The following is an 11,078-nucleotide window of genomic DNA, read 5'->3' as shown; positions in this document are numbered from 1 at the left end:
TATATATATATATATATATATAGTGCCATAAGTAATGCTGTGAAGATGATTACAGACATATTGGGATTTCACACCTACAAAAATGGGAAATACATATTGATAATGTTCTATTACGAGTCTAACGATTATTTTTTATTCTAAGGACATTAGACGCTTTAAGGGTCTAATAATTGCTATTATTATCATTGTAAGTATCTAACTAAGTTGCCTAATCTCAAGAACAGCCGTGACGTTTTTTATAATTGTTGTCTACAAGTTGAATAAGTTTTGTGGTCAAAATGGACAAATGAGCAAAAAATTCACGCATCAATAACTATTCGATTGTGATAGCTATAATAAATTGTATTGAAACAAATTATGTGAAGTTATAAGACAAGGTCGACCTCATCCATCTTGCTGATTCTTGACAAAACTGAAGGAAGTCGTTTATTCACAAAGATTGTCATATCTATCGAGTTCCCATCTGTGATAGATAAATTAGTAAAAACACCTAAAATGCACCAGTTATGTATGAGTTTATTGTTACATTTAGCTCCTGAACTTTTTTAACCAGCATTTCATGTTGGTTTATTGACATGTAAGTGTAACCTCATTTTGAACCAATGTAGATTATCACAGAACTAAGTTGTGACATTAACTACGTAACAATTTAGGTGAGTTCCTGAATGCGTTTAGCGGTCAACAGAGATGGACCTATTTGAGAAGATACCTTTACTTCAAGAGATGGTGCGTTTGTGGCAACGGTATTCAGCCACGGGCCCAGCTCAGCGGCCTCCAAACCTAATTGGTTTTCGTCGTCTAGGAGCTCCTCTGGGACTGAAGTAAACACTGAAGCAATAGCAAAAAAGCAAGCCCTGCGCACTGGCTCATGATCATGATAGCGAAAAGCCGAAGCAAACTGAAGAAGGGTTCGACCCATCTGATAGGCTCGAGGTGTGTGGCGAGCTGAACTCATTATAACGCCAAGGGTTTCTAAAAGTTTGACTAGCAGAAAGCTATCAACGTCGTGCACTCGAAGGTATGTCTCACTTGTAAATGGGCGCATCAATGGGTAAAAGAAATGGCCCGCAACCTCACCAAATCGATTTTCTTGAGTCGATATCTCTGTTTTCGAAGTAATCTTCCGAGTCTTGCTGGATATTCGTTTATCGACAACCTCTTTCCAGTGACGTTCAACAGTATCACTACTTTCCTGTTCGCAGATGTTAATGTCGAAATCATCCCCGCTATATTCGGCAATTTTTCGAGGCTCAGCAGTTAACTGGTCAAGGCTACGAATAATATTTGAACTTTTTATCTGTTTAGCTTTTGGCTTTACGAGGAAGTTTTTTCCACTAAAAGTCAGCTCCTTCACGTAACGATCGCTAGCCAGTGTAATTGCGGATAGAATTTCTAACCTCTGAGTGTGACTTACGTGTAGGCTATAGAACTGGTCAGTTAGATATGTTGACGACGGAATAGGAGCATGTATAAGAAGAAGTACTAGTGATTCTCTTTTGAGGGACGCGATCTGCGGAAACACCCGTGGGCACTCCTCAGCATAAAGTACTAGCCGGCAAAGGTCTACTGCAATGTCACGTAGTTCTTCAGGATATCGAACGATAAGCTGCGGCAAATGCTCTAGACAGATCTTCGCCTGCTCTATATTTTCTCCATCCTTATCTGGTACCATTAGGCGTAGACAATCCCGAAGGTACAGTGGGATCTTACATTGCGGATCAATTTGGTAAACCAGATCATCATCATTATTAGGCTCTGAGTCGTCGTCGCTGTCGACTCCGGTCTTTGGTTTGAACTGCGGCTCTACTTTTTGCAGAGTAATTGGCTCGATCTTTTCAGATGGGGTATCAAGGAATGACATTATGTCTTTATACTGGGAGACATGTATGGGGAAATCAGGAGCTTTCACGTCTGATCTCATCACAGCCAAAAATTCTCTACCAACGATCATACCGTAATCTCGCAAAACTTCGTCCGGCTCCGACAAATGGTTCTGGATGCCAACAAGACAGGCTTGAATACATTTGTCATGGTCAGGTACATCGAGATAGAAATCGGCCTTAACAAAGCCTACAAAGGTTAGCAAAGCGCATGTCAGATATTTTTGCTGTTCAACAGTTTGGTATTTCATGAGTACTTTATCTGACCATGTGTGAAACAGTTCTACAGCAGTCTGACTAGCTAGTTTTCGTCGACTTGGGGAACTGCAAAGGTAACCAATAACATTTCTTAGGACGCGGTCATTACTGAAGTATCTGCCAAGTAGCAGTTTTTTGGTAAGTATGTATTCGATGTTCGCATCTCTTGTAATGGAATCCTCTAGAAGCCAATCCATTTGCTTGAAACACGGCGTGCGGTAGCAGATGAGGACGATGGCATTTTCCTTAAGATCGACTGGCAGATCTACGATCAGTCGGTGAACAACTCGACGAAAAACAAAATCTTCTGGACGGCTGAGAAAGAACTGCACTAACTCATCGAACGTTTCAGGGTAGTGAACTCCCAGTCTTCCGACTAACGCGCCCAGCAAACCTAAATAGGTGTCTTTACCTTGACGTAAGTTTTCAGAAAGTTCGTTAATACGAGCACAGCAGGCTCGCGTTAATAATGACGGATAACGTTCTACATTGAAGAATTCGGGTAGATCAAGCTTGAGCTCGTTTGCCACCTTTGAAGGCAGGTTTGTTATAAGGTGTGAGATCGCACGCACCTGCTGTCGTGAAAAACGTTCCTCCAAGAGCTTCGCTAGAAAGTCTGCGTTGATAACTTTCACTAGAAGGTGAGAAAGAGCAGACTTCCGGAACCCTTCCTGAACAGTTGATAGTGCATGAGCAAGTTCCCTGAGGCAAATTGAGGCGTTAAGGTGACTCAAAAAACACATCAAATCTTTAGAGTGCATATCAACGTCTACGCAGGTGAGAACCTTTTTCAAGAAATATACACATTTTTCAAGCCGTTTTGCATCACTAACTTGTCCGTGTTCTTCAGGCACAATTTGTCCATTGTCAATCAGTCGATTGAGCCTTTTAGCACATTCCATCGTTTCCGTGTAGCAATGCTTAACCAACGCTTATTAATTCTGTGAAGGTTTTGTACTAAACGGAGTTGAATAAACTCGCGCGAATTCGTCGATCAGCTGTTGATTAAACAAACAAGAGATGGCGCCACTGATCTTGCAGAAAGCCGACGTTCTGTGAAGAGCGAGTCAAAATGCGTTCATTCACAGTTAGAGGGAAAAGAGCCCGCCGAAAAATCAATCAAAGTGCAGTGTCATATATTCGATTCATTTTCTATTTGTTTTTTTATGACAATCGTAGCATTATTCGTTAGTATTCGTCAGTAAAGTCTTAGAATTTTCTTAAGTTTATACCAATGTTTTGCACTAGAAATGAACTAAAAGTAGAATGCGTTACTCTGATAGCAGGTATACTGACAGCAATTAAGTAGCTTACAGGAAGACTAGAAAAGTATTTAAAAAAAGTTAGCATGGAAAAGAGCCGTAACATTAATTTTTTGATGCACAACTAAAGAATGGTTGATATGAGCTTCGTGACATGACATAACCCTCTAATATATGACCACTGTCTACTCACTCGAAAGATTGGTATGTATACCTATTGGTTCTCTAGCGAAACTTGTCAGTTGATGTCAAGATTATGGTGTTCAGTTTGTAGTAATATTTAAATTTAAATAGTTAAAATGTAGCCCGAAGGACATACGTCACACATCTATTTAGTTGTCGGCTAGACGAAATAGACACATTGTGTTGTGGTACCTTGTAGCGCGTTTCAGTTTCAAATAGAATTAGAACTCACTTCTCTAATATGTTAGCTAAAAAGCCACACAACGATTTATGCTATCTATAAAGGTTGAGTAACGTTCTATTTTGTTTTGAGTTTTACGTCCGGTGCCGCCGTCAGACTTTCCATTAGACGGCTAGCTTCCAGCACGAAACAAGCTCTACCTATGCTCGGGTTCGACGAACTCACGCCAGAACGTGTTCCTAAAATTAGTAGGCAAATATGTTACCCACTAATCTACCACGGGGACAAGGCTAAATAGACTGAGTCAGTGCATAAATGCGTATGTCCATATAGTATACGTGTTACTCATTTCTTCTTATAATAAGTTGTACAAAAGCTTGTTCTAGATGAGTACAGTTTCTATATTTGTTTTTGAAAGATAGCCGAGCACAATTGAATGATTTGGTCATGCAGTGGCAAACCATTATGTCTGTGTGGTCAGGTCTCCATTCAAAATAATCTGTAGCGTTTGAATCTTAACCAGGACTAATGGTACTGTCCCCAATCAAAGATCTTTTTATTAAACAGCGTAAAAGCAAGTTGTGCGTTTCATTTGCAACTATTTTTAAAAATGCATTTTTTAATTGACATCAGAAATCAAATTATAGGATATCAGCAGTTGGCTAACTAATAAATACACACATAATTTATTGTCACGCTTTGCAATTACCGCTCAAGAAGCCGAACACTTAGAAATCAACTGTTACTTTGACGAAAACGTGAGGCCACGATTTTCTGTGTTGAGGTTACGTGTGATCTAGCTCTAAAGCGACAACCCACCAAAGAAGGTAAACGTTCGACTAATTAACCGTCTTATTAACTGTAAATCTTTCCCTGTGAAAACTGTCTTTACCGAAGATAAATTAATTTTAGGTGAATTAATATTGATAATTACTTAATGATGGCAATGACAAACGGGCAAACCCAAACCAAAGCGTCTCTATTAAGCTAAGTACAACAACAAATGTGCTGTCGCCGACGCTGGGTTTGACGTCGTTTCTTCCGGCGACGTCGTTGACGAGACGTCGTCCTTAAGCTATGTGTCGTCACAGCACAGTGACGACACATTCCTATTGGACTGGGAAATCCTTTCTCTCGCCAGTGATACGACACTGGGGCACGTATCAGCGGATTACTGCTGACAGCCTTTAGAGTTTTGCCGAGATTCATTCTCGTCCACCTCAAGTTATTGATCACAGCAGCAAATAACTAGAGAACAGGTAAATCAGCCGACTCACTGTCAGGGTGAATGCTGACTGATAGGCAGTTTGTCATTATGGACAATTATTGATTCCTAAACGTGTGCTGTTATCTTAGGGACGCCCTTTTTAATATAGTGCTTAACAGTGAGAAACGAATTTGATCATTTTCAGCATCATTTCTTGAAATTCGATAGACCTAGGTGATTAATTTGAATCACACGCTCTTTTACCCGCGGTTATCAAACGTACAAACGCCAATATCGGTCAAGAAAACTAGCGGCTTGTCAAACCGCAGACCTCTGTGGAAAACAAGCTCAGATTCATCATGGCAGGTAAGCTGAATTGTGTTTACTATTATCTTTCACTTTCAGATAGCTCAAAAAGGGATCTGTATTGTCTCACTGGAACAAAAAAAACGCTCAGTGTTTTTTTTATCCGCAGCTGATGTGGCCAGAAAATAATTAAATTTTTTCTTTGTGTTCGTTGTGTAATCGACTGCGAACCATTTTGCTGTCGCTGGTGAATGATAGTCAATAATAGGTTTCGGGGTTAACAAAATTTCAAAATCTTTTAGGTTAAAAGTGCATTTCAATGCTTATTTTGCACCAACGAGGTTGTTCAGGATAATTCCAGTGTCATCAAATGACGAAAATGTTTGTTTGTTCACTATTTTGTAACAGTGTTATTCGCTAAGTTGGCTTTTTTGCCGCTTAAAAAACAGATTCGAAAGTTCATTAGTTTTCCCGCTTTAGGAGAAGATCAGACGTTCAGACATAATAGTTATAACAGTAAAACATGAATTAAATTAGTTAGTTCAATTTGTAGCCAAAGCTAGCTTTATAATGGCACCTATCTAGTCGCCTATTTTCAAAACACTGCGTGCTATAACTAATAACTACAAGTTGTCGAAACCTAACGACAATTGCCGCAAAACATCATAGCTTTCCTAGGTTTTAATTATAATAATGATGCTGATGAATCACACCCATCATATGGAAATGCTTTAATAAAAATCAACGTCGCTTATCAAGCTATTATTATTAACGCTGACTGCTAGTTCGCTGTAGCCTTTCATTCATTTAATATATTTACTGTATATCAATTTACTGAACAACAAACAAATAATATCAATAGATGCATACGTTTCGTAAAGTGAATTTGATTTTTTCTTTATAACTCAACAGTTAGATCCAATATTTTTGCAACATACGTTGCACAAAGTTCCGCTATCAAGGCTCTATGACATTAAAGCGATAATGTGTTTTTTTATATATTTTTTTAGCAAACACCTATCACAGCCTCTGCCGATGGGTACCGACCTGTAGGGCAGCAATTCCCCCAAACGCCGTCAACGGGGGAACAGATTCGACGGGCGAGACACTCTACATTGGTCGTACGAGACATGAAGACGACTTAATACCTGGAAAAGTTGTGCCTTCACACGAATGTTGCTACGTGTCGTGGGGGGGTCTCGAAAAACGCTACGATGAATATGAGGTAATATTATGTTACGGTTAATACCATATATGTCTTAAAGTATTTTATGGTATATTATAAGTAGTAGCTATGTGGATATCGTGCTAGTTCTGTTAATCTTACTGACGAATTTGTACTGTTATATTTTTATTATCTAAATTATGTACCAATCTAATTTGTACTTTCAGATCCTTGTGGCTGAACATGATCATGAGTTCACATGGGCTTCGTGCCAAGGCGGCGAGCTGCCTACTGGGGCGATTCAGGGTGGTGTTACAGGTGATGCGGAGAAACTTTTCATCGGACGTGCCGAGCATGATGGATCGCTGACCATTGGAAAAGTCCATCCTTCGCATAAGGTAAATGGCGATTCGGTCTGTGATTCAGACAAATGCAATATGTACCGATGAAGTTGATAAATTTAGCGTAGAAGCTACCGATCGTAATTTAAGGCTTACTTTTATTTAGTTAATACCTTTGAAATAAATTTGCATTTGATTGCTACTATTTTGATGTCGTGGGATTTGAAAACTATAGCAAGTTTTTTAAAGTAGACCTACACATTCGGTTTAATAAAAAAAAATGGGTCTAGTGAAACCATAGATGCAGTATTTCATCTTATTAACATCAGATGTGGCTCGAAAGAGTGATATTATGTGAGAACAGTTTGTATTATAATCATTGCAAATTTGTTACCTTCATGCAAGAGTTTGTTCTTATAAACGAGTACGATGTGAATGAAAGAGAGCGTTTGGCAAGTTTAATTACAATTGTTTAATGATGTACACTGCATTGCAGGTGTGTTATATTCCCTATGATGGAAAAGAGATCCCCTGTGAGTACTACGAAGTACTGGCGTGCAAAAGTATCAATCTTGCTTCCTAGCCTTTTTTTTGCATTTAATTTTCTCGTTCGTTATGCGTTATGCGAATATTACATTGTTAATATTAATCTCGGTCTAACGGTGGTCTTTTAACTAAAAAAAAAAATAAAGCAAATGTTTCTCTGACGAAGTGTGATATCTCGTTTATCGTTGACACCTTATCCCTATATAATACTGTAATATATAATAAATAAATAATTACTGTATATTATCATCAATTAATTTATTCATTAAAAATAATATAATAATCATGTTTTTCTTTTTCTTACAATAGATTCAGAAAACATATCATACAAGTAAGGTTATTTTGAGATGTTTATTTCTATAGTATTAGATGGATATGTCGTTTCCTCTAATTTCTATGAGGAACGTAAACGTAAACTAAACGTAAATAAATATTACACGTGTTCCTTTTTGCAGTCGAATTTGCAAATTCTTATATTGAGGCCTGCGAAGCTGTGCCAAAACTTTTTCCAACTTGGAAAGTTTACTAAATGCGAATCAATTCAACGTACAACATGACAGTAGCATATTTTTATTTTCCGTAGAATCTCTGTAAATCCATAATAGCATAATTATCGAACCAACCTACTTACTGTCCTCACTCCGCTTCAGCACTTCAGCTCCATAGCAATAGTACCTATTTATGAAAAAAAAATACAAACAAGATATGCATAAGTTTTATGGCGAAATGTGCGACCTGACATAAAATTTCATAGATGACACAATGATAACAATTTGCAGGTACAGGACCACATCAATTTACATGTGCTGCCGCGTTCTCGCCGATACTACCTCATTATGCAGGCTTCTCAGTCAAAAATTTATATAAAAGATGCAAAAAGCAGCGATTACTCAAAACTGTTTGCGTTTGTTGATCTACAATAATCGACCTCCCTAACAAACGTTTTTTATTCGCAATTCTTAAACGACGGCAAATCACAATAAAAGGTATCACTGAAAGGAAGAAAAAATCTGTTTCAAAGTAGCAAATTGTCTAAAAAAAATTTTCGAAGGAATATTTATTATTATTTATTATTATTTATATATTTAGCCATTTGTACGCCATCTTCGAGATAAATGTACACTGTAAAATACTTTTTTTAACCTGCAGAGGGTGCCACTTGCAATTTGCGGTATTGGATTAGGATTAGCCGTAAACATATGAGGTAAATTACAAGGCTTTTTAAAAACATGCAACTTTTTACCACAGTTTTTTACCACTTACATACCACTTTTTAACAGTTGAGTGGCGCATCATCAATGTTCGAATTCATAGTAACGAATTCGCCTTTACAATCAATTTCAGTGGTTGTAGAGGCCAATTACCAGCAGTAAACAGAACTAAATAATAATAGACCTGCCGTAATGGGCATTGCGTGCAATAGTAGGCATATCGAGCTGCTACATATCAAAAGGCCGCAGTCAGGCGAACATATCTAATACGAAATAATATTGTTTGTACCACATTGTCGTCCTACCATAACCAAGCTCAGTGAAAAAAGCGGAAAAAGGGCCAGCTCTTTGGTAAGTAAACGTTCTTTCTCTTCGAGTTGTTTTTTCTTACCGAAAAATACCTGACCACCCAGTGACGCAAAATGCCTCTATACTGGACCTGCATGAATATAAACACGAATTGTCAATGAGATGGAAATTATGGCTGACCTATATAGTAAACAAACGTGAAAGTCTGACAGATGATATGGGAAGTATGGTTTGGGTAAAGATTACATTATAGTTGACCTCAATCGATAACGCGTTCGCGTAATAGGTTGTTTCCTTTGGTAATTGTATCAGTTGTAGGTTGCTTGAAACCCGTTCGAGCCTGCTGCCTGTCTTAGAGCTTCGCCGCCAAAATATATCTGTCTCTAAATATCGCTAAATACTGTGTACGCTGAACAATATTTATGCCCTGTTGCATTCCGAGATTAGTGCGTTGCAAATTTCCTTAGGACGATATGTAATTAATTATCTCAAGGTTTTTAATTATATATTCGTAATCTATGATTATATTAAGATTACGAACCCTTAAATCCTGTAAAGTCTTTAGAATAAAATAAGCAATATAGATACTGTATATTCACCATGTATCGGAGAATTTATAGCCTGTGTATGCTGTCCAGTATTCGCTTTCCTCAGAAAGTATTCAAATTTGATTTCCCTCTGCAACAAGATAGTGACACGTTACTCATACATACAATTCTTATGATCGTCACTGTGTATACGTGATAGGTATGGCAGGTGATAGGTAGGACAGATTGAAGATTCCAGTTTATATTGAACTGCTTATGATCATCGCTGATGTTCAATGAGCTAATAAACGAAAGAAGGTTCATACCGTTCACTATGAGAACAACTTTTGCAAACGGTTACTCACAAGACGATTAATGATTAAGCAGTCGGTTGTGCCTATACCCACTAAAAACAAAAAAAAAAATAGAAGGACAACACTGAACGGAACTGATCTCTCTATCTGCGCCGTTAATCGGATTATTTTTGGAGGACTTTTAATACGGAGGAGCGCTGTTGCGGACAAGTTATGAACAGCATCTACGTTTGAGATGGGCCAAGTCTCTTGTACCGGCAAGGTGCATCGTAACGAGCTAGATTTGTTTCTTATTGTTTATTTAAAAATTTGTAGTCTACTAGGCTACTAGCCGTATACAGGGCTGACATCGTAGCAGGTAGAACTGGCAGAGAGTGTCTATATGGACATCGCGACTATAATCCTCTTCAAGGATATCCTGTAGGTGGTGGATGCGAAATCTATTGAGTGATCGAATTAGTGAATTTCATGGTTTGGATTCTATGAGTAGAGTAATCGTAATTAACTAACATCCCAAACTGTTGAGTCTCGCAATGCTGTAATCAGCAAATGCTGGTCAAACCTAATGACCTTAGCTCAGTTATCAAGCATCGTAAACCCTGTACTTTTTCTGAATATAACCTCAAAGATATCAATGAACATATTCGTTAGGTGACACGCTTTTGCACAGCTTCTTAAAAAAAGGAATCGTTCTTGAATGATTTAAGAATGAGTGCAGCACAGCTTACCAAGAAGATACTTATTTTAAAAAAATACTTTTTTCTTCTTACATAGCCGACTGCGATGCATCACTGGGGAGTTGTGTGTACGGTTTATCATAGGTAATCGGTTGTTAACCTCAAATGGCAAAATATTGGGAATTTTTTTTCGCAGTTTCTCACTTCGGTCACACGGTGAGCATCACTGTTACTACTATTTGCTTGTATAGTCTGATAGTTATCTGGGCTATGAGCGGCTCAACCGCAAAGATTTGGAACCTTATTCAGGCGATGTCGTTTCGCACTGCGTAATGAGTTTGATGCAAGATGTTTTCGTCGACAGGGGTACAGGCAAAGCCTACTACCATCGGAACTCCATTTTCGGGTGCTGCTTGTGCTTGTTGAGGCTAATCACCGGTCATCAAGCCAACAGCCATGGCCATGTAAAACGAAACTAAGACTGTATATATAATCGACATTTGCCACGTATACTCTAGAACTGAGACTATATTGATTTCTGAATTAAAACCGATAGTAACGTTGGAAAATACGATTCAGTGTCCAAAAAATATATGAGCGGACTTCACTTACACGCGTATTCCATTTACATACATGCCGCTCATCGTTCTTGGATATTTCGTCGTACTCTCTGCAATGAAATACTTGCCAAGGATGTAGCTGTGTGCTGAC

General features: G+C 38.2%; 2 protein-coding genes across 2 annotated transcripts; one reads left to right on the top strand and one right to left on the bottom strand.

Moving 5' to 3' along the window:
- Positions 1–496: 496 nt before the first annotated feature.
- Positions 497–3,187, bottom strand: LOC111251216 (telomere length regulation protein TEL2 homolog). The gene has a single exon (XM_022807594.2). It carries the CDS (start codon positions 3,038–3,040, stop codon positions 650–652), a length of 2,391 nt encoding a protein of 796 aa, XP_022663329.1. The 5' UTR covers positions 3,041–3,187; the 3' UTR covers positions 497–649.
- A 1,606-nt stretch (positions 3,188–4,793) lies between these two features.
- Positions 4,794–7,582, top strand: LOC111251018 (pfs47 receptor-like). Its single transcript, XM_022807153.2, has 5 exons — positions 4,794–5,023; positions 5,177–5,337; positions 6,288–6,502; positions 6,670–6,840; positions 7,280–7,582. Exons 2-5 carry the CDS (start codon positions 5,331–5,333, stop codon positions 7,364–7,366), a joined length of 480 nt encoding a protein of 159 aa, XP_022662888.1. The 5' UTR covers positions 4,794–5,023; positions 5,177–5,330; the 3' UTR covers positions 7,367–7,582.
- The last annotated feature ends 3,496 nt before the right edge of the window (positions 7,583–11,078 follow it).

Source organism: Varroa destructor, unplaced genomic scaffold, assembly GCF_002443255.2.
Source record: "Varroa destructor unplaced genomic scaffold, Vdes_3.0 BEIS01000005.1, whole genome shotgun sequence".
Classification (NCBI taxonomy): Eukaryota; Metazoa; Arthropoda; class Arachnida; order Mesostigmata; family Varroidae; genus Varroa; species Varroa destructor.
This window is presented reverse-complemented; position numbering and strand designations above follow the sequence as displayed.